This window comes from Cuculus canorus, chromosome 1 (assembly GCF_017976375.1).
Source record: "Cuculus canorus isolate bCucCan1 chromosome 1, bCucCan1.pri, whole genome shotgun sequence".
Lineage (NCBI taxonomy): Eukaryota > Metazoa > Chordata > Aves > Cuculiformes > Cuculidae > Cuculus > Cuculus canorus.
In genome coordinates this window covers 66578615-66604501 of record NC_071401.1, presented here as the reverse complement: position 1 = coordinate 66604501, position 25887 = coordinate 66578615, and the positions used below count along the sequence as shown (strand labels likewise).

At 41.2% G+C, this 25887-nt stretch overlaps 1 protein-coding gene across 1 annotated transcript in view; it reads left to right on the top strand.

The window, feature by feature from the left end:
* Window positions 1–294: 294 nt before the first annotated feature.
* Window positions 295–25887, top strand: part of SLC9A2 (solute carrier family 9 member A2) — a 41291-nt gene continuing 15698 nt past the window's right edge. The window contains exons 1-6 of the mRNA XM_009557966.2: window positions 295–632; window positions 6088–6551; window positions 11996–12246; window positions 20456–20673; window positions 22029–22231; window positions 25001–25090. Of these exons, the coding sequence (XP_009556261.2) occupies window positions 380–632; window positions 6088–6551; window positions 11996–12246; window positions 20456–20673; window positions 22029–22231; window positions 25001–25090 (1479 nt within the window). The 5' untranslated portion in view covers window positions 295–379. The remainder of the gene's footprint in view (window positions 633–6087; window positions 6552–11995; window positions 12247–20455; window positions 20674–22028; window positions 22232–25000; window positions 25091–25887) is intronic.

The window sequence follows — 25887 nt, the reverse complement described above, 5'->3', positions numbered from 1 at the left end:
CCGTCTTTGCCCCGCGGCGGGTGTCCCCGGGGGCGGTGCGGGGGACTATAACCCATCTTTTCCCCGCGGCGGGTGTCCCCGGGGGCGGTGCGGGGGGCTATAGTCCGTCTTTTCCCCACGGTGGGTGTCCCCGGGGGCAGTGCGGGGGGCTATAGCCCGTCTTTGCCCCGCGGCGGGTGTCCCCGGGGGCGGTACGAGGGGCTATAGCCCGTCTTTGCCCCGCGGCGGGTGTCCCCGGGGGCGGTGCGGGGGCAGCGGGGCGCCGCCGGCCCGGGACTCGCCCAGGAGGCGGAGCCGCGGCAGGTGCCCCGGCGGCGGGATGGTGGCGGCGGCCGGAGCGGGGCCGTAGGGGCAGCGGCGGGACGGGAACGGGGACGGCATGGGCGGCACGCAGCTGCTGCTGCCGGCGGCGCTGGGGCTGGCGGTGCTGGCGGCCGCGGCGGCGGAGGCGAGGGCCACCTCGGAGGCGCAGCTGCCCGGCGCCTCGGCGATGGGCACGGGCGCCCCGCCGAGCCCCAGCGGCACAGCCTTCGAGGAGACGCGGCTGCACGTCTTCACTCTGGACTACCCCCACGTGCAAATCCCCTTCGAGATCACCCTCTGGATCTTGCTGGCCTCCCTCGCCAAGATCGGTGAGCGGGGCGACCCTCCCTCCTTCCCTTCCCTCCCTCCTTCCCTCCCTCCGCAGCCCGGGCGCGGGGGCGGCTGATGCTCCGTAGCGGGATGCCCTTTGCCTGGCAGGAGATGGAGCTTTCTGGGTTAGGGAAGGTGCGGAGGAGGAAAAAAGAGAGAGAGATCACCTCCAGCCCTCTCCAACCCCGGGCTATGAGGACTGTAAAGCCCGGAGTTCACTCAATGCGCGGCTGACTTTTTCCTTGTGCGCCCTCCTGTCATTTGAGCACTACCTTCCTTTCCTTAAAATAACGCCGGGTATGATGACAGATTCAAAACAGAACACCGGATCGATGGAAAGCAAGCATTTATGAAGGCAGAGTAAGCCTGTACTTTCCCACCGTTCACTTATGTCCCTGGAAAGATAAAAAAGACGGCACGGAATGAGCAAGAAAGGCCACCTCTTCCCTCATGTGGAAAATATTTGTACTGCATAGTTCGTAATGTTTTGTGCAGCTTATATATATATATATATATATATATATATATATGATGATTTTAATTAGCTAAGTTCCAAACAGCAGAATGAGTACACTATGATTATAATCTAAAGAATATCAGATAAAGGTGTACTAGAGAGCCATTTAAAAATCACTAAACTTCTGCAAATGAGGAACTTTGTATCTTCTCTACTAGAGGATATTCTTAATGTTAAGGAATACAGCTGTAGGAACAACAATAACAAAAAAGGTTTACTCATACTCCAGTTGTTTGATTCGAAAGTCTGATTTTGCAGCTCAGACTCCCATAAAAACTGTCATTGTACTCGTTCTGATAAAACACTTTGTAAAACTTTGACTACTGCTTGTGACATTTAAATAGACTATGTCACTTTCTGGTTAGTGATCAGGTAATTAGGATCCTGCAAGACCAAAAAATTGTACTCATCTGCTGCTGTGGTTAGCGTTGTATTTGGAGGCCTGATCCTCTACCCAAGCAACTTGGTATGGCTGCATTACTTCCTGCTGAAATATGGTATGTTGCATCCATTAAGAATCCATGCATCTTGATGCGTTGAAGATGAATGGTTAGTCTTGGGTACATGTTTAGGTGTTTGCAGAAACAGGACAGAGTTAAAATATGATACATGCAAGTATTTCATGGACCGTAATAGGCAGAAAATACAGATTTTGGTAAAGAAATTATTTTGGCCGGTTGAATATTGTGTATTTGCTCTGGCTTCTGAGTTTAGATACAGCGAGAACTCTTGAATACACTAAGACCCGTGAGGAAAGTTCTGTTTTATTAAAGATTACAGGGAAGCCATTTGAAAGATGTAAACACACATACATACACAAGAATAAAGAATTTCTGTAGGACTGTGTTTTCTGACTATCATGATGTTTTGCTAGTGCATAGGCATCTACAAAGTAAAAAAAAGGAAAAAAAAGCCTAATTTTCCAACCTAACTGCAGTACAGTAAACAAGGATATAGTGTAGATGAGGAAAAGTGCATATAGTTTTTAAATCCCTTCAGTTATACCAAATGAAAGCTACTGTGGCTAATCTAGGGCATTACCTCTGATGTTATAAGTGTGCATGCGCTATGCAATGAGGGCTGGATCCAGGAGAGGCCCTAGGTGTGGCAGTGCTCAGCTTCACCACACCTATCTGCAGGCGCCCTGACTCTGGGATTGGAATTAGGAACATCCAGTTCTTGCTCCTGGAGCTCCTTCTGTGCTTCTTTATCCAGCTACTGCATCAGGTAAATCTTCCCAGCGCAGACTCTCATCACTCCTAATTCACAACCACACAGCATTGATTTTTCTCTCACTCGTGCCTTATATTATATTGAAGATAGGCCAGATGGGCAATTCTCTAACCACTGCCATAGAGAAATGTTGGCTCTGCCACATCCATGTTAATAAGAGCAGGCCACGTGTCTCAGTTAAAATGGTTGGAGAGAGGTTTTCCAGCCTGTCTCACTGCCTGCAGTCCAGCGAGCAAGAGGAGGTTCTCCATTGCATTCCTCTCCCCAGCGATTCCTGATGAGCAGCACACAGGCATCTCACTCCTGTCATGCCAGGCAGCATGAAATCCGCGTCAAGACTCACGCACTGCCCAGGAAACTTGGGTGCTTAATCTGGCATCACAAATTCCTTTCTGGGGCTAGGCACTGAATGCTTATGCTTGGCACTGCCGAGCAGCAAACCTTTATGAATGGAGCCCTAAGGTCTTTTCAGCTGCAAGAACCTCAGAAGATAGGGTTGCATTTAATAACAGTTCTGATGATGTCTGAAGGATCCCAAAGACAACTCTGTTGCAGCACTTGCTTATCACTTGACAAGTCTATCTGAACAAATTTCAGCTGTTTTTGCAGTGCAGTTTTACTGGAGCTGAAATATTCCAGTATTTGCTAATTTTTACAAGGGTTTTCCCTGAGTGGTTTCTCAGATCCTGACTGTGATAGTGGCATTGTAGGCTAGGTTCAGAGGGAGCAAGAAAGATGGAGTGAGAAAGGAAAATCTGACGTTGTCAGACAGAACGTGAACATTTTGATAAGGTATGTTTTCATGAAGACATTAGAAACACAGTGCTTTTTCTTCCAGCTCAGAACCAGGGTGCATTTTGAAATCTAAGAAAATGCATTGAATGGATTTGTTATTTTCTGGCTACATCTACTTATTTATTATCTTGTGTGGTGATACCATACAGGAGGTATGTTACTAACATGCTGATGGACCCTTAGAGTATGTTAGGTGCACTCATAGTATGCTGCAGTTTTTAGGCAGTGAGAGTAGTCCACTAGTATACTCTCAATTTTGCTTATTTCTTATGCTAATAAACCTACAAAATGTTGACTAACTGACCCAGGTTCCCATTCCTTCTACATTTAGTCACAAATGCACCATTAGAAGTGTTTCTTCTGGGAAAGGAGCTCATATCCTTCCAACACTTCTCTCCTGAAAAAGGCTTAAGCTGTTCAGAGGGCCCTTGGAAAGCTCCTGTATAATCAGAAGTATGCAGTGGCATTTAGAGCATCAGAGTGCATTGCGTTTCACTCAAGAAATAAGAAACCAGGACTATAAGCTCTTTTAGCTTGAAGAATACTGAACTTGCACTTCGAGCAAGTATCCTAATGCCCAATGACCTGAGGGTAAACATCTTCTGTGCTGTTGAAACTGCACAGTCTCGAGCCCAAGAAAAGAGTCAGAGGAGGAGAAAGCAGCTGTGGTTAAGCATAGAAGTCTGAGTACTCATGTACTGCAGGTAATCTACTCCCAGGGTGCTCTTTACTAGGTAGCTGTGGATCCATCAGCGCAGGGGAGATATCCCTTATCCTGGAGGGCACCTGCACCTGACTTGATGTGCACTGTATTATACATCGTAGCTCTCTTCCCTTAAATGGGGAACCATAGCAGGCCCCTGATCACCTTTGAACGTATTTCATCAAGACAGTCAGAATTCTAGAGGCTTTGATGCTGTTCACACGGATAAAAACCACATTTAACTTAATGGGAGCCTTTCCTTTACCTTTAAGGATGAGGCATAATCTCAAAAGTTCTGAGAGATATGAATTTTCCAAAGACAGAATTGTAAAGAAGAAAAGAAAAAGATTTTTATTTTATAGTCACAATAGACATTTCAATGACATTGCATTACAATAGGTTAGGATGTTTTTGTTTTCATTAAAAGCTGCATTTACAAAAATTCCCTCTGCTTCAATTTTTATTGAGTAAATGATTTAAGATACTTTTGAAAGGCTTTTAAAAACTTTTCTTTTAGCAAAACCTACTTACTCAGGGGAAGCTTCAATCACTGTGTTGGAAATTTTGGCATCCTGCCATTGCAGAAACTAAGCTGAACCATAAAATGTTTATGTAGAAATGGCTTAAAAGTGAAGAGCCCAGTCTCCAAGCACAAGTTCTTGTGTTTCCGGGGTCATTACCTGTTCTGCCAATATAGGATATTAGTGATTCCTGTTTCAAATAATGACAGTGAATTTGGCAGTCCTTCTAACAAGCCACATAGGCTGTTTCTAAATATTAAAAAACCACTCTGTATCCATCCAGAAAGAAAAAAAAAATGCAGCTTCAGCTGTTTACTTTTAAAAAGAGCTTTAATGGTTGTAGAATACGTAAGTAAAAAATGGGTAGGTGAAAACAACTCTCCTCTTAGCCCTTCTTAATCAACTGTATTTTCCTAATGATGATCTCAGGCTTTCTTTTAACTGGAAAAAAATCTGTGATGAAAGGACAATTAACAACATAGGTGCCACAAGATACAGAAATAGAGAAACTTGATGTTAACAGTACCACGCTTACACTAGTTTAACTGTTTCGACTACAGGTGTGATTTTTACTGAAATAGTTTTACTGAAATAGACGCCCGTTATTACCACACCCAGTGTTTCCATGCAGTTCTCATTTAAAATAATTTAAATGCTTTTTAGTTAGGCAGGAATTGTAGGATCTTGTGGGTGTGGATAGTTTTCTATATAATTATGTGGTCCAAATATAGATAAGGAGGAGCCTGGAAAAGATTGGCATCACCAAGACCTGGAATGTGACCTTGGTGCATAAGGTTGATTGTTCCATTAGATTGGGCAGAGTAAGTTCCTTCAGTATTTTCCCATTCATTAGCAAAATCAGCCTTAAAACAGTCAACTCCTAAAAGTCACGAGAATTTTTAAATCAAAACTGCATGGCTTGGAGAGTTTCAGTAGGCTAAGGAACATTCAACCATTAAGTTCTCAATGAGAAACCTTTTTTTTACTCATTTTTTCAGTACTTTGCACAGATTTTTACAGGAGACTCCTGACACTGCTACAATTCATATGATACAGAAGAATGAGCATCATAATACAAGCTACAATTTATTGTAACTTTATGGAAAACGTGTTGGTTATTGTGAAATTAATATGGAGGCTCTGCTAAAGTTAGAAAAATAATGTGTTTGTAAACACTTCTTCATGGTCATTGAGGAAGTGACCACAGGTGAATGAGTGCAGGTCTCATGAGATAGTTCACATTCCTGGCTTCGAGACTCTAAAATTCAGACATCTAAACCCCTACATGAATGTACTAATTAATCTCCTTTGTGAAGCTGTGCATGAAGAAAGGGGTGGTTAGTGAGTCTAGGTGTAATTTGCTCTAGAAGAGTGTTTGGATTGCGTTTCTGGGGGATTCCGTGTTACAAAACTTACATACTTTCACAGATGGAATCCTTGTACACAGTTTCCTAGCTGTTATCTGGAAAGCCTAGCTATTAAATTGATTCTCCACCAAATTAACTGAATTAACTACCCTAGCTGACAGTATTGCCTTGACCTTTGTGGTAGTCCAGTTCAGTCTTTGCAATAAAAATGAAAATGCCTTGCAATTGCTCTTTGCTAAGATAATAGAATCCAAAATAATCTTTTGGATTCTGTGCAAATAACCGTTTCATTTTCTTGTGTTTGAATTTCCTTTGAAGGCTTTCATCTTTATCACAAGTTGCCCTCGATAGTACCTGAAAGCTGTCTCCTTATTCTGGTTGGATTGCTTCTTGGTGGCATTATTTTTGGAGCAGATGAGAAGTCCCCACCTGTAATGAACAGTGATGTTTTTTTCTTGTATCTTTTACCACCCATTGTACTCGATGCTGGATATTTTATGCCAACTCGTCTTTTCTTTGAGAACTTTGGTACCATATTCTGGTATGCAGTGGTGGGCACGCTCTGGAATGCCATCGGCATTGGAATTTCACTTTATGGAATTTGCCAGATCAGTGCATTTGGTTTGACTGATATCACATTGCTGCAGAATTTGCTCTTTGGCAGCCTCATTTCAGCTGTGGATCCTGTGGCAGTGCTAGCTGTTTTTGAAAACATTCATGTCAATGAGCAGCTTTACATCCTGGTGTTTGGAGAGTCTTTGCTGAATGATGCTATAACTGTGGTAAGTTACTTGATAAATGATTAGTTGATAAAAATGATAATTGACTGTTTGCATGTCATTGTTATCTCTCGTATCTGGTTATTAGAGTTTGTTAAAAGACGGAAGTCAATGAGTGCTAACATGTTTATGTAATTCTCTAAACTTCAGATTTAGAAACTACAGTAGTCATTACACCAGAGCGATGTGTAATGGTAGCATATTTGTTTTAGGGATTTTACTACCTGTTTTCTTTAGTTTCCATATCTTTTAATAGTTACTTCTGTAATCTGAAACCGGAGGTTTTCCTCGTCTTCAGAAATGTTGTTGGATAGCAGAGAGAAAAGCACCAGTATGGTGTGTCCCAGCATGTGCACAGGGAGAATGGGCAAGTATTGAGCTTCCACAGGCACAGGACCCAGTTGATTCTGGCCTTTTACATGTACCCATCCAGCTGGCACTGCATCGAGACCATCCGTATATTTCTCCCAGGCTATGGATGAGATAGGACAGCCACCTGGAGGCAGTAATTTCTAATCATTAACTAGCTGAACTGGGTTTGTGGTGCAGACCTGAGTACAGCATTCTGCAAATTCCACTAACATCCTCAATGCCCCTTGTTTGTACTTGATGATACTGTGTCTGGGATGTTACTCCCATTTATCCATGCCTTAATTGAAATCCTGCCCATGCCAACAATGTCCTAGCATGCTTCTGTTTTGTGAGACATGGAGGTCCAATTTTTCATGTGCCAGAAAGATCCGTAAGATTAATGAACTGGGTCTGCACCTTCCTTGTCTCTGTCATTGGCTTCTTATTCCTGTCCCTTTCTATGCCAAATTGTCCTTTGGTTTTCCCCTTTTCTAGGACTATGCCTCACCTGCTTAACACATGTGTATCTCATTATTTCATTTGAGCTTTGGTAGTGGTAATTTCTTGTGTGTCCATGGGAGTACTAGGTTTTGGTTGTTTTTTTTACTTATGCTTCATGCTTTACCTGATTCTGTTGCTACACAGTCGGCTGAATCACATCCTCTCTTGCAGGTTTTCCTTAAAGCCTAGTTTTTCTGATTAGCTTACAGCTGAAACTGCCTGCCATCACTCAACTGGTATTTAAGCCAGTCTTGAGAATAATTGAATGTAAATACTGAATTTCAAAAGGCTTAGCAGTTCAGCTATGTCTGTATCTCTCTCTGTGCACTCTTAATGGCTGCTTATCCAGTGGAATTCTTTTCATGCAAATTTTTCTGAAGGGAAAAGATCTTTTTTTATGTTAATGTAAAGCTTTTATTTTTTTTTTTTAGTATTTTTTTTCCAAACAAAACCACTTTTTCCAATCACAAGATCAATCACCTTTCCACTGAAGCAGCAGTTAATCCAGCAAGATTTTCTTAGGAAACACTGCATCCTGATGATCGGCGTATTCGTGCGTGTCATTGCCCAATGGCAAATTACTCCAAAACACCATTTTTATAGACACTGGCATGGCAATTTAATAATCATGTTGCATGGCTTTCCTGTAGGCATGATTATTGCCTTCTTTGGAGGCGTTCCTTTCTCATGGCATACTTGCATACTTGCCCAGATACCCTACTGCAGAGAGGAGATACTCTGAGTAGTCTGCAGGGCCAGCCCAGCATGCACTTAGATCATACATATATTCATGAGAGAGTGAAAGGAATTTAGAGTACCTTCGGCCTTAATTCCCAGCTATCGCTTAAAGGTAGCACTTGGCAGGAGATCAAGTGGTTTCCACATGCTAAGCTTTGGCCTGCTAATGGTTCCTTTTTATGATTTTGCACACCTAAAATCATGTGATTATACTTAAAACACTCCCCCATGGGATGCCCTTAAAGGACCTTGCGTCCCCTGCCCATAGCGGTGCTGCTGGACCGGTCCTCGCTGTGGTGCTGCCAGGGTTACACAGTTAACCAGCCAAAGGAGATGATGTTTGGTAAATAGTATCTCTTCCTCTGCTCTTGGGAAGGGTTCAGCCCCTTCCAGCTTTCATCTGGTGTAGCCCTTGAGTCCTACCTGCTCTAGTAGGTGCCTCCAGTGAAATGCAGGAACAAAATAGGAGGGGAACTGAAGGCAGGGTGGTCATCCACAGAAGCTGTCTAATTCCTATGGTCACTGCAGTATCAAACCCACAAGGGTTACACAGATGGGCAGTTGCAGATCAGCATGGCTTTGGTAAATATGCTTTCTAGATACTTTAAGCCCTTCTTCCTGCTATCCCACTTGCAGTGCCTGGCTGCTCCTAATAAAAGCTTTCCTTAGAATAGCAGTGTCATTATGCTTTCTCTTTTCAGAAAACATGCTGCCACACCTTCCTTTTAGATACATAGCAATACAAGTGCTCAGGAACCTCAGCTCTGCTGTGTTCCCTACACCATCTTTCATGCCTGGTAGTTTTTTTGTGATGTGCCTGTGCATTTGGATGATCCTTTTCCTCCACTGACAGACTTTTAGATCTTGAATTTGTCTGAGGATAGTGTTTGCCAGTTGGCTTCTTGTTCAGAGCTAGCTCTTTAACAAAAGACTCGGTCTGTGATAAGTGGCACGTTGATATTAAATGGCAAGATCACAGTTGTAGTAGAGTATTAGCAGTTCAAACTGCAATTCTTAAAGTCACAAAGAAGGAGCCAGTGTCATTATAATAATATTATTCCAATGTTAGAAAACATTACAGCAGTGTCCTGTATTCTGCCTCTACTGCAAACATTATTTTAAAGTGTTTTGAAATAATTTCAAAATTAAAAACTAATAGAGTGAGAACCGATGAAAATAAGCAATTAGTGTCTAGGAAGAGCACAGATCCTCTTGAGACAAGCTTAAAAAGTGATTGGTGACTAATGTTTCTTGGTGTAGGCTTCAGCTAAAGTTCAGTTAAAGGATATTGAGTAAATGCAAATCTTGAACTTGAAAAAAAAACTTGTTGCCTTATCAAGCACATTACAAAATGTGACCAGAGTTGACGTTGTTTAACTCACCTGAAGGCTTAGAGAGAGCTGTAAAACTGAACTGCTGCAGAGTAAAAGGGAAGTGAACCTGATTTAGATCTCATTTACACAGTGTAAATAAAGAACAACAGGAATAAGATTAAAATCATGTTCATGACATTCCATAGTCTTAGCTGCTGCTTCTACCACAGCGATCTGGTTTTGATCTGAGGTGCTTTTATGCTTCCAAATAACATATGACAACAGACTTGATATTTATGGGAATGTCTGCATGTAGAAACAATTGGCTCCATTCTGTTTGTAGGGTGAATGTTTTGCTGTGAGGATTAGGTGATGTTGTGGAAAGACTTGCTTGAGTAGATCAAAATCATATGCTTCTTTATAAGAAGCTGTCAGTGGCCTTACTTTTGAGACTTGCCATGTATATATTTATATAGTTACTTTTTAAGACATTTAAAAGGCTATTTACAATTCCATTTAAAGGAAATAACCGTCTTCCCTAATACAAAGGAGTATTCTGCTGTGTCAAATTCTGTAAATGTCTTGAAGAAGAACACAACTCTGGGGTAGTCCCAAGTTTCAACAAGTGACACAAGAGAATTCTTCTCCTTGCAGATAACACAAATGAACAGTATTTGTTCTTCAGTCTATGGTTCCAGGAGACTCCTTGGAGTCTGTGGACTGAGAGGTCCTTGTAAAGGGACCAACAGAGGAACGCCTGTTGTCAGTAAGCGTAATTTAGTATACTTCTCTTAATGCAAATCCATAAGGTCCACAAACCAAAACAGGATGAAAAACGGTGGAGTTTACGTAATTAATTTTTGATCCCGCACATAACATAGTAACAAGGAACAGGACAAAAGAGCTGGGAATCTGCCTAAGAGCAACGAGATGAAGGTGTTTGACCAGGTGAAAAAGGACAGTCCTCTCAAGAAATGGACCAATCCTGGTGGCATCATTCTTGTCAAATAAATAGTCCATGCCTCTGCTCTTTGTAATGAAAATTGAAAATTACTGGTGACCAAGCTAGGTTTGATTTAACCTTCTTTTTTTCCATGCTTGCTCTGGAGTATATGTTTTCTTTTTTTTTTTTTTTTTTTTTCCCCCTGTTCTTTCCTTTCACTTACCCTGAAGGACCCAAAATAGATCATGTCTTTGCATTAGTCTAGAGAGATAACTTTGACCTCTCTAAGACCTATCAAACTTTGGCCAAGAAGAGCTGTATAACTTTCTTTCTGTCATGTGAGAGAAAACAAGACTGTGAACATGACAAATGCCTCCCAATTGCAATTAAAACACTTACATTGGTGGCACAATGCAAGTATTTATAAAACATTGTTCTCTCAAATATTTCTGATAGAGAAACCTGTTTGGTTTACTAAGAAGTCCAGAAAGAAATAGAATGATTCCTGCAAACTGTCCAAGGAAACTAGTCAGGTGTTTATTATGACCAAGGTGACTTAGCCAGTGAACCCACTTTCACTTCTGGCTTAGATCCTCTTTGTGACAGGATTAGATGCCTATAACAAAGCTTAGATCTGTACAAGGGGACTGTGTAGCCATCACAGTATCACATGGCTGGAAGCATGCATGTAGCACCATGTAATGCCCAAATCTCCCAAGTAAGTCTGCAAATGGAAAGACCCTTTAAGGTTTCCTTAAGAGTAACTGATTCCATTGTTGTCTGTTTTGTAGTAACTAAAATACTGGATATTAGAGAAATATGAAGGTTACAACGTTCTATTTCCTGTGTAGATCAAAAAGACTCTCTAGTTAAGAAAATGTGGTAATCCCATTGACCCAGTTTATTTAGGAGGATGGTTATAATCTGTTTGAAAATTAAACTGGACAAATAGATGGTAATATGTCTTTTAATGTGAAATAAATCCAAATCTCTAGAAATTATCTAAAGGCTGAGATATCTTTAAACCATTGGATTTGTAATAGTTAATATATCAGAGAAAGAGCACTCCATGCATGCAACATTTCTTGTACTCCTTGGGGTGGTCAGTGTCCATCCCCCTCCCCTTCCCGTACCAGATGGCTTTATGGCCTGACTCAGTACTGCATCTCTTGATGTCTTTTGTAGATCAAACACATTTGAAAATGACCTATTTTTTCACTGATTATGAAACTGTATGTTTTGCCTCCTCCTTTTTTATTTCTTTGATTCTGAGGAAAATCTGAAATGGCCATTGGGGTAAAATTAGAAACTCTGCAAATAAATGCATTTAAAGAAAGATTAGACAGATATATGATCCTGGCCTGCAGAATGACATGCCCTGTTTGCAAAAGTAGGAATAATGATATTTACCTTTCTTTGTATATCTCCCTGATATTTATGGATGACAAGTGGCATGCTGGAGGTAAACAGCAGTGTATCTCAAAAGTGAATTCAAGGGAGATAGAGAAAATCAAAATTCAGCAGTGAAGCAGAGGAACATAGTTACATTGAGGGAAATTAAAAAGAGTTCAGAAACATAATATGCTTTCTTTTTCTCATAGGTCCTGTACAATTTGTTCAAGTCTTTCTGCCAGATGCGCACGATTAAGGTTATTGACATATTCGCTGGGATTGCTAACTTCTTTATAGTGGGGATCGGTGGAGTATTGATTGGAATCCTTTTGGGATTTATAGCAGCCTTTACCACCCGTTTCACCCATAAAATCCGAGTGATTGAGCCACTCTTTGTCTTCCTGTACAGTTACCTGTCATACATAACAGCTGAAATGTTTCATCTCTCGGGCATCATGGCGTAAGTACCACAAACTTCAGTAAAATACCACCCAAATAAGAATGTCAAAGGAAATTGCAGAGAAGACCAGATTTTGAAAACTTTGTGATATGGCATCATTCCATTGTGCATGGCAGCGATGCTGGCCTGAGGATTTCCGGCCTCTCCCCTCTGCTTCCTTCCATCCCATTCTCTTGGCTTGCCACCACACCAGCTGTGTCACTAAAACTGTTCATGGCATCACACCATAAACCATATATTTGAAATGTTCCAAGTTATAAATAATCCCTTTTATTTCCAGTGGGGTTATTTTTAACTCAGATCAGTTTGGTGACCTCTGTCCTCATGTCACCCTACAATTAGTCATAAGGGCATGACTGAGGGTGGCCCAGAGTGATTAGGGGACAGTGGTGGCCGGGAGGGAGTGGTAGATGGGAGCTTCATGAGCTGGCTTCACTTCTGATGCCAATATATTGTGAAACTACATCTTCACTTAGTCATGTGAACAGCCAGTAAGTACCACTCTGTGAAGACAATGCATATATCATTAAGGCAAACTCCTTCTGGATTACAAAGCAGAGTAAGGACTGGGTGAATGTAAAATTTGCAGAATCTAGTCCTATGTTGATATAACCCTTTAGTTTAGTATCTTGATACATGTGCCTGTGTGTTATAATGCTTATATTATGCATGAAATAATATTATTCTTCCCACTTCTAACAGATGAAAATGTTTTCACTCCTGATTTTTCAGTCCTAGGTTTTAGTAAGGAGTGAGTGCAGCCTTTTGCTTGATGCTGTTTATACTGTAACAATCTCAGCTTTAGAAAGAGTCTTTATGACATTTGATATATTTAAACAGTTTGCTTTAGTTCCAAGTAATATTTTTAAAGGCCGACCTTCTTTAATGACTTTGTGCTGTTCTGGTGAATGACAAATGTAAGTCATTCAAGCATTAGGAGCATAGCGTTTTATGAAAGTTCAGACGTTACTTGTGGGTATCATTAATACTTGGTAGTACCTCATCTGATGATTATCTTTTAGGAAAGTGAAGACAGGCTTGATATCATAGCCATGCCAATATAAGGTTTTCTGGGGCTGGAAGCAATTTACGTGGAAACTTACAGCTGATGATTTCAGCAGTATAAAAATAGAAATATGCCATGAAACAGGAGGGGTATGCACTTTAATGTAAGTAAAGAGCTAAAGATTGTATGGGTTTCTTTCTCTGATATGAGCCTAAATAAAGTAACATATGCATCCACTTTGACCGAGTTCATAAATGTCCTATCTCTTTCCCTAGCTTCTATTCATAGCATTTGTGTGGTTTCTAGTTTCCTCCACTTCTGAAGATGAGTGTCCTTGATATCCTATGATCAAATTCTTAAAGGGCTTCTAAATCAAAAACGTGTGGCTAAACTGTACATGGAAAAAAATCCTAGCAGCATGCATGGAAGTACTGATTTTGACATGCTGCGTCCAGGGTACGATACAAAGGGCATGGCACGTCTGCTGGTGCATCAGTGAACCCACTGCATGCCAGTGCCTGTGACTAACACATCAGTGCATTGCATAGCACTCACAACCTGTTCCTTTTAATTTGCCCAGAAGCCGGTGCAAAATGGTAGAGGAAACACAAAGTATTTTTTTCTTTCCCACAGCACAACAGAAAATAAGTTATCTTTAAAATGCCCTATATCTTTTTTTTTTTTTTATGCTAAACCTATTTTGTAACAGCAAAGCGAGCTGGATACATCAGTAACACTCTTGGGTAGCAGGAAGGGCTGCCTCAGTTGTCCTGAGATAATGTGTGTTCCCTCCCTGGAGTGCTGCTGAGGGCCTTACGGCTCCTGTAATCTCCACAAACCTTTGGAGTAAATCTACCCCGCACCTTCCACATTTTATTAGGCTTTGAACTGCAGACAGTATTTTTCTCTGTGCCGCAGTGCAACATGCACCGGTGTTGACTTCCCTGTCGTTTTCTGTGGCAAATGACTCATGGCATGATTGCTGTAGGACGTCAAAGTCTGCCCTCCTTCAGGCATGTAGTTGGACCAAATGACCGTGGGGTGTCCCTTACAACCTGAGTTGTTTATTCATTATGTGATTCTGTGGCCATTTATAGTTTAGCCTATAGGGGATAATTTCCTGATCTCCCTTGTTTCACCTGTATATATATATATAAATCTGTTACACTACTGATTACCGCTTTCTTCATAACAAAATTCCTAAAGATACTCAGCGAGACCTTGTGGTTACACACTGTACCACAATGTAGGTGGAGGGCATCAGCGGGAAAGTACAGTGTTATCAAATAAATACATACACAGAGTGCCTCATTTCTGTGCAACTAGGAATTCACTGGCAGTGGAATAGAGGGAAATGAAAGGTGCTTGTCCTTCTCTTAATAAATCTATGTACTTGTTCAAGGGACAAATGATTCTTGAAGCATCTGTGTGTAACCCTGGCACTGGCTTCCTGGGCTGAAACAGCAAAGGGTGTGAACCATGTTCCTGTGAGCTGTAGTAAGAAAGCTTTTTTTCAGAAGGAGAGGAAAGAGCTTCTACTGTAATTAGAGCTGGGCTTGAATCAGGGTCACAGGTGTAAAACATACACAGGTGTGAATCTGAGCTTTATTTGCTTGGTTCCATTTCTAATTATAATGCTGCATTTTTTTGCTCACTAATTTCACATAAGGGCTGTGAAGCAGCAAAACTCTTAATATATGGTGGGGGTTTTAGTTTGTTGGGGGTTTTTGTTTGGTTTTTTTTTTTTGCAACAGTGAATTAGTAAGCTGAAAGGAACATTGAAACTACTGTAAATTTAGTAGGTCAAGGAAACTTGAGGATTGAACCCAATGGCTTAGTTTATTGCAGTCATGACAGAAACTGTACTGTTTGTACAGGAGGGCTTTTATTCTTCAGAAGCACAGAAGGTTGCAAGTTAATTGCAATTAACTGTTTTTTCCCTCCACTTCTTGACCAAAGCAACTACCTCAGGTCACAGAATTGGAAGGTAGTATTAATGTATGTGGATTAAAAAAAAAAAGTAAAATAAAACACGTCTGAGCTTTTGCTTTATGGTGGCAGTAAAAATTTAGTTTGGAAGAACATACTAATAATATAATTGTGTACATAAAATCTTGCATATTTAAAGAATTTGAATTTATATTAATTTCTAACACTTTACTGCCATTTTGTTTTCAAATTAAAGAGACTTCAATAGGGTTTTTTTCCATTGTAAATAGGTACTCTGAAGAGACACCAGATTTATAAAGCGATCAGTGATTACCTGTGGAATGTTTCTTACCTGAAGAATAACAAATAATGTACAGTACTATTTGTTATATTGATGAACCAATTCATCAATTAGTTGACACAGATTGAATTAATGCAAAATAATACTAAAAATAATATTATAAGACTGTCATCCCTTTAAATTCTAATGGTTAAGCATGGTAGGTGTTTTAAGTTACAGCTTGCAAAGCTCCTGATTAATCTGATGACAGATTCTTATCAGGCATCTATTTGCTGTGTCTCCACTACCTCAGGACCCAAAAACAAGCCATGTCCAGAGCATGCTTCCTTCCTCCCCAAGCTGCAGAGCTTTCCTAAATGACTATAATAATGAAAACTATTTATTTTTAAAAGGTAATAAATAGTACTGAATGTTTTGTTGTGTCTTCGATGCAGACCTGACAGCTCTAATGCTTTGAGTGTTAAGCTGCAGCTTTGAAACTCTGAAATGACCGTGTGTCTTGAAATGGCTGTTTTGCAGCCTGCCCACTGTGTTCTTTCTATATTGCATTAACTGCCCCTGCACTTGCCAGCTCCACGGTGTGTGCAGTCACCTGAAGGTAGCTGAGATGCATCGAACTTATTATATTTGTGCAGATAAGCAGCGTATGCACAGGAGAGCTGTTGTGACTCATGACAAAACGTGGGATATTTGTGGGTCTGTCAGTGCAGCCTGTGGCTTGTGAAGAGCTGAAAGTGAGAAGTGAAAGTGTTAAGCAGATTTGAGACCCTTCTTCACCTACACTTTTGAGGTTGATCACTAGAACTATGTGTCAACTGAAGAACCTGGGAATGTTTGACAGCTTCTGAGCTTGGGTGTATGACCTGGCCAAGTCATCGCTATTTGTCAGGAGAAAATCCATGCATGGTCCAGGTCCTCTCCTGCTTTCTTCCTGAGATATGCAGGCACGTATATTTCTGGGATCTATGGTGTTATCTATGACATCCCTAGTGTGGGCAACTGTAATATCAGAACAAGGAGTAGAGCTGGAATAGCATTGTCAGTCCATCAATATTGTGAAAAATGCAGGACTTCTGTTGTCCCAATCACATACTCAAACTAGAAACGTTAGGTGAACCACTGAGTGTTGTAGGGAGGAAACTTGCATGCTTATGAAATCCACATCATTTTTTCCACAGTGGATCCCACATAACCATGATAAGCTCTGCTTCCCCAACAGTGAGCTACTCAGGCCACAGAGGTTCTTTCTATTCAAGACCATGGTGAAATCAGCTGACAGTGAGGAGACAGCTGACAATTATGTCAGTACTAAATGCAGTTGGAGGTCCGGGATAGTTTTCGTTCAGGTTTCCTTCTTAGTCTTGGAGTTTGCTTAGGATTGGAGGTAGTTTTGCATGGCAATGAACATTTTATTTCGTGCTGACTAGATCTGCTTCTCTATCACTAACTGTATGTGGATAAAAATGCAGGGTGAAGGCTAGGTTGAGTGCATTGTTTGGCTAGCAAACACTCTTCACCTGTGTTGGTAAGCTTCTACCTGCCCCATCGGATTTCATCTGTTCCCACACAAGATACTCTTCCCTGGGTTTTATTCACCCTGATCTGCCTGCAGGGGCTGTGCTGCTTGACTGAGTTCAGTGAAGTGCACTGTGCCCTCTTCCAATGTCCATGTGTCCTTCCAGATTCATCCCTCAGAAGTAATACTGCCCAGTCAGTTTGGGAGTATGGATGTGTTGGTGTAGAGAGATCTACAGCTATGTTTCAGATCTTGGCCGTTGTTCTCTAAAGTAGACCATGCTGGCTTCACTTAAGAGAAGGAAACTTCTGGACAAAAGTAACTTTTATTAATTAGGAGAAACATGTTCAGAGTCTGCCAGTGACTACAGCCTCACCTGTTGCTACGGACAACCTCCTGCCAAATACAAAGAAAGCTTACTATGCAAAGGTCCATTTGAAGTTGCTGCTGCTTCTGAGATTCCTATTTCTGTTTTGCAAAAAAAAATTTGATCCCTTCTTTTAGAGGAAAGAACCTAGATGTGTGTTCATAACGTTAGTGAGCTTTTTCTAAGATTTCCTTCAATCTTCCCTTCCAATTACACTCACGTTCAGGGACGTTTGAGTTGTTCAGAGATGGGGCTTTTGTCTTAGAGGAAAGACATGCTCAGCAGAAGACTTTCTGCAGTGGGATCTCCATGAGACATGGGAGAATCTTCTTCAGCTTTTTTCAAAGAGGTGCTGGCAAACCTACCGTCCTCCTCCATGAAAGCGAACAGTGTGGACATTTCAGTAGGAAGAGACATACCCTATGTTGGCAAATAGTTATAAACTGAAAACCTGTTGGAACTGGGATAAATAACTGTAGGACAAGTCCTCATGGGCTATGTTCAGAAAGGCAACATAAATACACATCTCTTTCTGTTTAAGTTTAGTGTTTGTGGTTTGGCTGAGAACCCATACACAGATGTGTACAATGTTTTCAACTGAGAAAGCAGAGAAAGACCTTTTTTTTGCCCTAAATTACAGAACCAGCAGCAACAGCTATTTCACAATGCATGTTACCTTAGCTGCCCGCCCTGATAATTATTAGGCAATTCAGACTATGCTTCCCTACACTGAAGCACTACTTTGAGGTTATCCTCCAGCCAGGGCTGCTAACTATCCTTAAACCTGCTCACTTTATAGCTGAGTGGATCTCTGCCGTCCCTACACCACGGGCAACTGTACTGAGCAAGTCATGTACAACCAGTAATGTCATTCTTTTCTCTTCCTGCTGATTAAGAAACTCTATTTACTGACACAGGCTGAGAGCATGGACACTTAAGCATACTCACAGTAAGCCCTGTCTTTTCTCTTATCTATCAGCTGAGATGCCCGTTTCAGTCAGGGGCAGAAGTCCCTGGTGACTGGAAGAAGGGTAACAATGTGCCAATTTTTAGAAAGTGTAGAAAAGACAATTCTGGGAACTACCGACCTGCCAGCCTCACCTCTGTGCCTGGGAAGATCGTGGAACAGATCCTCCTAGAAGCTATGCTAAAGCACATGGAGGACAGGGAGGTGATTGATGGCAGCCAGCATGGCTTCACCAGGGGCGAGTCCTGTATGACCAACTTAGTGGCTTTCTATGATAGGGTAACCACAGCAGTGGACACGGGTAAACCAAAGGACGTAATCTATCTGAACTTCTGTAAAGCGTTTGACATGGTCCCTTCCAACATCCTTCTCTCTAAATTGGAGAGATATGGATTTGATGGGTGGACAGTTCAATGGATGAGAAACTGGTTGGATGGTTGTATTCAGAGAGTACTGGTCAATGTCTCGATGTCCAGATGGAGTTCCATGACAAGCGGTGTCCCTCAGGGGTCTGTACAGGGACCAGTGCTGTTTAATATCGTCATCAATTATATAGACAGCAAGATTGAATGCACCTTCAGCAAGTTTGCAGATGACACCAAGTTGAGTGGTGCAGTGGCCACACCAGAAGAACAGGATGTCATCCAGAGGGACCTGGACAGACTGGAGAAGTGGGCCTGTGAGAACCTCATGAGGTTCAACAAGGCTAAGTGCAAGGTCCTACACCTGGGTTGGGGCAATCCCCAATTTCAATACAGGATGGGGGATGATGTGTTTGAGAGCAGCTCTGCAGAGAAGGGACCCCAGGGTGCTGATTGATGAGAAGCTTGACATGAGCCAGCAATGAGTGCTCGCAGCCCACAAGGCCAACCGTGCCCTGGGCTGCATCAAAAGAAGCGTGGCCAGCAGGGCGAGGGAAGTGACTCTGCCCCTCTATTCCTCTCTTGTGAGACCCCACCTGTAGTATTGTGCCCAGTTCTGGAATCCTCAACATAAGAAGGATATGGAGCTGTTGGAACTGGTCCAGAAAAGGGCTACAAAGATGATCAGAGGGCTGGAGCACCTTCCATGTGAGGACAGGCTGAGAGAGTTGGGCTTGTTCAGCCTGGAGAAGAGAAGTCTCTGAGGAGATCTTATAGCGACCTTCCAGCACCTGAAGGGGCCCTACAGGAAGGCTGGGGAGGAACTGTTTACAAATGTTTGTAGTGATAGGACGAGGGGCAATGGGTATCAACTGGAGAGGGGCAGTTCTAGACTAGACAAAAGAAAGAATTTCTTCACTATGGGAGCAAGGAGGCACTGGCACAGGTTGCCCAGGGAAGCTGTGGCTGCCCCGTCCCTGGAGGTGTTCAAGGCCAGGTTGGATGGGGCCTTGGGCAGCCTGATCTAGTGAGATTTCTCTGCCCATGGCAGGGGGGCTGGAACTAGGTGATCTTTAAGGTCCCTTTCAACTCAAACTATTCTATGAGTCTGTGATTCTATGATTCTGTGATTCATTTGTAGATGCTTAAAATGTGCAACAGCATCAGCATTACTTCTGATAGTGTTTTTCTTCTGCTCAGCCATATGCACAGGCAAAGCAAGCAGTGGTCTCGAGTGGTGGAGCATGACAAATTGTCTGTAGCTTTGCTGCTTAGTTTGCCTGGAAAGAGGAGTTGGCTGCTGTTGCTGCCATCAAAGAGGGAAATGATTTGGTGGGAAAACTGGTAGTGAGAAGGGAGGGAAGCCCTACCCCAGGACATGCAGTTGCCATCCTGTCTAATGTCTCTTAGTGGCAATAGAAGCAGCAATCTGTTTTCCAGGGCTGCTTCTGCCTTTGCTCGGCCCTGGCTCTTTCAAAACACATTGTTTCAGTGACCCCTGCACAGATCACAAGGATTTAGCATGTGACAAATCTCTATACATACTGATGTATTCTCAGGAAACTCTCTGCTGTGGAAAAAAAAATATCATGCCCAAAAGTGTAGGTTCACCAAATCTATAAATTTGAGATTGGTTATGGAATAAGTTAGGCTTTGTATTTTAAAGAGTACTGTGGAAAAGTAAGTAGTGTGCTGTAGAAATTAGAGAAACTGAAAAAAAAAATCAAGCCAATGAAATACAGGATAATGTTTGCCTTTCAGGATTACAGCTTGTGCCATGACCATGAATAAATACGTGGAGGAAAATGTTTCCCAAAAATCCTATACAACAATAAAGTATTTCATGAAGATGCTGAGTAGTGTCAGTGAGACCTTAATCTTCATCTTCATGGGAGTGTCTACAGTTGGGAAGAACCATGAGTGGAACTGGGCCTTCGTTAGCTTCACCCTCCTTTTCTGTTTAATCTGGAGGGCACTGGGTAAGTAAGTCTCAGACTATGTGTTGCTATTCTTTGCAAGTGAATCTTTTTACTTTTTCGTAAGTAGAAAATTCCAAAATTTAGACAGAGTACCATCAGCTTGCAGAATGGTCATAATATTTGTAATAGTTGTAATAGTTGTAATAGTTGTAATATTTGTAATTGGATCTGCTTCCACCTTGCCCAAAAATGGAACCTAAAAATCAGTTTGTTCCTGATCCTGCCCATCTAAAGTCAGAGGCAGTCTGATTGTTAATCAGAATACATATATTTAATTAAAAAAAAATTGCAAATAAGCACTTTTTACTTAAAAGAATTAGCAGTTGGACAATAATTGAACAGATTGTGGTTGTTTTTTGTTTTCAATTTTGTTTACTAGTTTTGAGATTTTCCCAGTCATTGACATAAATAACATCAAAACAGGAAATGCTGTAATTGAAATGTTGTTCAGGTATATATTGTGAAGAAAAAAAATTCTATAAGAAACTGCCTGATCGCTCCTGAGTTTGCAGTACTAGCTCTATTCTTTTACTTTGAGACATAAGCATATAGGTCTTACAGTTTCCTGTGTAATGATTTGGAACCTTTGTGCATAGAGGAGGCTCATGCTCTGGTCTGCTTCTGCACCCCTACTTCCAGCTCCCAAGTCTCCCTCCAGTGCAGAATTCTGGACTGTTTTCCCTCCTACACCTGCATCCCCCCCATTAATAACTTATGCTGAAAAACAGTCAAGCAGCCTGACTGCCCCCAGCTCCCAGCTCACATACTTGCCTTTATACCTTTATTCCAGTCCACTGCGTCCCTGGAGCCTTTGCCTTCTGTGCACCAGCATGCATTGGCATCTTCTCACTCACAAGTCTTGCATCCTTCCTGTCCATGCAAACAAAATGAAGTGAATGAATAGGAGTTTGCAGGATTCAAAGCACAGATTGATGGAGGTGACAAGCTGAAGTGCTCAAAAGCACCTCGAATCCTAATAAAAAGAAAATTAGAAGTCTTTGTCTATATTGATACAAAGGATTATTGCCGTTCTGGAGGTGCAGAGTCTAGCAGATAGCTGTCTTGCGGAGATTAATTAGTGGCTTCAGGTCCTGAATCCAGCTGACCGGAGGTGGTTAGCTCACTAAATGTGTTAGCTCACTAAAGGATGACGCTCTTTATGCATTCTACATTTTGTTTTCAAGCTGTTAAATAACATTTCATTTCTTCAATAATTCACAAATAAGAAGCAAATAGAAGTGTTTTAAAACACATATTAGCACTTGTGGGGGATTTCTGTGTAAGTTTAATTTCCCTTGTTTCCCCTCCTCCCTGTATTTCTGGTTTTTGTTTTGTTTTGTTTTTTTTTCCCTCAGGTGTTTTTGTTCTGACTCAGATCATTAACGTGTTCCGGACAATTCCTCTCACTTTTAAGGACCAATTTATTATTTCCTATGGAGGCCTCCGAGGAGCTATTTGTTTTTCACTTGTATTTCTGCTTCCTCCTGCTGTGTTCCCCAGGAAGAAATTGTTCATCACTGCTGTTATCGTGGTGATATTTTTCACTGTTTTCATTCAGGTATTGCCTTTCCTCTCCTGGACTTTTTCTTTCTCAGATAGGTTGTAAATAAGCAGTGGGTAGAAAACCAAATGTCCTAACTTACTGGAAGGAACTGAAGGTACTTTCCATGATCATAGTGTGAAAAAAAAATGCTATGCGGACCGCAGACGGGTAGCAAAAGTATGCCAGATATTAAGTACTTATGCTAACATACAAGTAGCATTGAGTGTTTAAGACCTAGTGAGGCTGGAGTAGAGATAAAAGGTAATCTGAGTGCAGCCCCAATACTAATTCCTTGTCAAAATTTTTAAAGTTGTGCATTTTTTCAGGAGTTTGGTGCTGGATACAGTGCACAGCAAACCTGGGGTGAAAGACAAGGAGGGCACTGAGAGATGGACTGGAGTGTATGAGCCTGAGTGTTAGTCAGTGACGCAGCAAAGGAATTGGACATCCATCCAAAAGCACCAGTTGTACCAAAGAATGTGGAGAATTTGTGGTGTCAACCTGGCCATGGAGGCCTGGTCAGAGTGACCAAGAGAAGGAGGTGACTGAAATCAGTAAAATTTAGAAGAGGTTAAGCAACTCAAATAAACATATGGGGATAGTCATTATCCGGAATGATGAGAGAGATGTGAGAGGCTGGTACATGGAAGTTCAGGTCTGTGGAAAAGAGAGGTTTTTTTTCACCTGCCATGGAGAAAGGTGTCATGGGAAGTAGCAAGTATCTGGAGGTCCATTAGTTGACCTTAGCAGGTAAGCTGCGAAACCTAATTTTGAAAGGTGGAATAATTTAAAAAGTGGACATAAATTAAGTGTGTTATGAAATGCAACATCATTTACCAAAGGGGAACTTAGTATCATTCTTTGATAGGGCAATTTATTTTCTAGAGTAGTCTCACCTAACCGGACTATTGTAAAATCTTGGGGGAGGGCGGGAGTCGTACATGGGAGATTGTTAGCTTAACTACTCATTAAACTGAGGTTTAGATTAACATTAGGATGACTGTAAAGTGAATGAAGAAGGAGATGACAGTTTCCCCTGTAAAGGGAAATAGAAGCATGTGGTTTTTTAGGTCAGAAAGAATCTCTAGGGCTCTCTATTCCAACCCCATGCCCAAAGCAGGGCTACCTTCAAGGCTGCATCATGTTGCTGAGGACCATGTCAGTTTGAGTTCTGAATAACTCTGTGGATCGAGATTCCCTAGCCTCTCTGGGCACCTGCTACAGCATTTGATCACCCTGGTCAGAAATTAGGCTGACAAGATGCTATTAATGGAATTCCTCAGGAATGATTCCTGGGGATGGTTTTATTTAATATTCTTATTAAAGAATATTAAATGACCATGACTCACAAATGTAGGAGTTTTTGTTACTCGTGTTTCTTGATGACAGGTTTTGGAAGGTGTTCTCAGGGTGATGGTAAGGTGGAGTATCCCGTAGAAAGAAGAGAATAACTGAGGGACAATATGATAGAAACAGAATGAAATTTAACAGTGAAAAGTGCAAATATATTCTAGGATTCCCTTACTAGGCATTTCTTTTATGAATTGAGAACTTTTCATTTGGAAAAAAATTGAAAAGGAAGAAGGCATGGGTGCACTAGTTGATAATGGGGTGGAGTTTAAGCCACCAATGCAGTGGGGGACAGAAGAAAGGCAAATCTGATCTTAAGACATACTAAGACATGTATTTTCATCAGAGAATAATGACATGTTCTAGAAGTGATTGATAATCCTGTTGTATGAAAGGACACTAAGATGCCTTGGGCTTAGCAAAATGAAGGAGAAGAGGGAATATAATTACTGTTTATATCAGGGAGTCAACACCAGTGAAGGAGGAACACCATTTAAACTAAAAAGACTAACACTGGCACAAGAACAAAGGGGTACAAAGTGACCATGATGAAATGAAGAACCAGCTTTCTAATTATCAGAACAATGAGGTTCAGGATGAGCGTTCCAGTGTGAGCAATGGGGCAAAGAAACCTAACTACTTTTAAGATAAAACTTTCCTTTATAAATATGTGACCTGGTTGTCTGGAATAGTAGGAACTGATGTCAACACCATGAGAGATTCATTCCTCTCCCCTGTGCCAGTGTGCCTATACAACTAAACAAATTATCTTAATTCTTCCACAAATAATTGTTCAAATCCATTATATAATTCTGGGGTAGCCAGCACTTTTTGTTCTTTCTCTGAGAATAGTCAGGCAAGGACACATATTTACAAAAAGTCTCAGTGTCACAGGTCTCGAATAGCAATCTGAATGCTAGTGTTGATACATCTTTGAGTACCTCTTTTGTAAGTAATCATTGAAAAAGAGGATTTTATATGTTAACTTTGGAATGATGTGGGATCTGTTTATTAATTCCGAAAACATGTGAGGATTTTTCTAGTACATACCAGAACTGAAAAATGAGTACTATGAACGGAGTAAGCGATCTGTTCCTGATGGTCTTTGCCAGATTGTCCCTCTTGGAACTCTTAGCTGTAGAGAGCCCCTTCTTTCCGTCTGTTGCATTAGTGGAATCTGTGTGCTGACAAGGACTTCATAACTAATTGCAACACCTGCTAATCACAAGAATGATTTCACTGTTATAATTATTGTGTTAGACTGGATTTTGGGGTTAGGAAGGTGAAGGGGTATTCAGAGCTAAAAAGATATCCACAGCTATTTTCAATGTTCTGTCAGAGATGGAAAAGACCAAAAGGTTTTGTTTTGTCTTTTTGTTTATGGAAAAAAACCCAGAACTATTTCCCTTTTTTATTTTTTCTTTTTCTTCACAGGGAATAACAATTCGCCCACTGGTGGAGTTTCTTGATGTCAAGAGGTCAAATAAAAAGCAGCCTGCTGTTAGTGAAGAAATTTATAACAGGGTATGTTGTAGCTTCAGTGTTATAGATGAAACCCTCATACAGATGAAATTCCTAGTGGCTTTCTGTAAGACAAAGATTCAGCATACAGTATTACAAGAGAGAGACACACCCTTTTAGATTTCTTTTGGATAGCTCTTATAAGAACAATAACTGTAGAGCTTATATTTAACCTTTGGCAATTATCAAAGTTAATATTGTTACATACCCTTATTTTGTAATCTTGACTTTCTTAATTGTTCACCTCTTGAGGTAAATTAACTTTCTGTATTTTGTTTCATCTATGAGCAACGTGTTATTTTAGGACTTGGATACATGAGGAAAGCAATTTAATTACATTACATTGCATTTGTATTAGTCTAATTAAACAAATGCAAACTCCTCCTAAACACACTCTTAAACTTATTAACTCTGACATCATCACATTTGCATTTGGTATGTGTGTGACTCCAATTATTGCAGTTTATTAGCCATTTGTATTCTTGAATGGACTTCTTGCAGCATTGGATTTGTGGCAGGTGGTTTGAAATTCCAAAAATGAAGAATAGTAAGGGCCATATTCAGCAAAACAGTCTAGGCATCTAAAAGTCCGTCCTTTTAGAGCTTATTGTTTGGACATACCTACCAGGTTTTCCTGATGAATTTGAAAGACCCCTACTACGATACTTGAATTGAGAGCAAATGAGCTGCCTCTGGGGATAAACTGAGATCTTAGTTGAACTGAGTCTTTCCTAAATCATAATAAACTGAGGAACAGTGTGTATCTACTATTAGGGGCTCAGGATTCTTTGTGGGGAGGC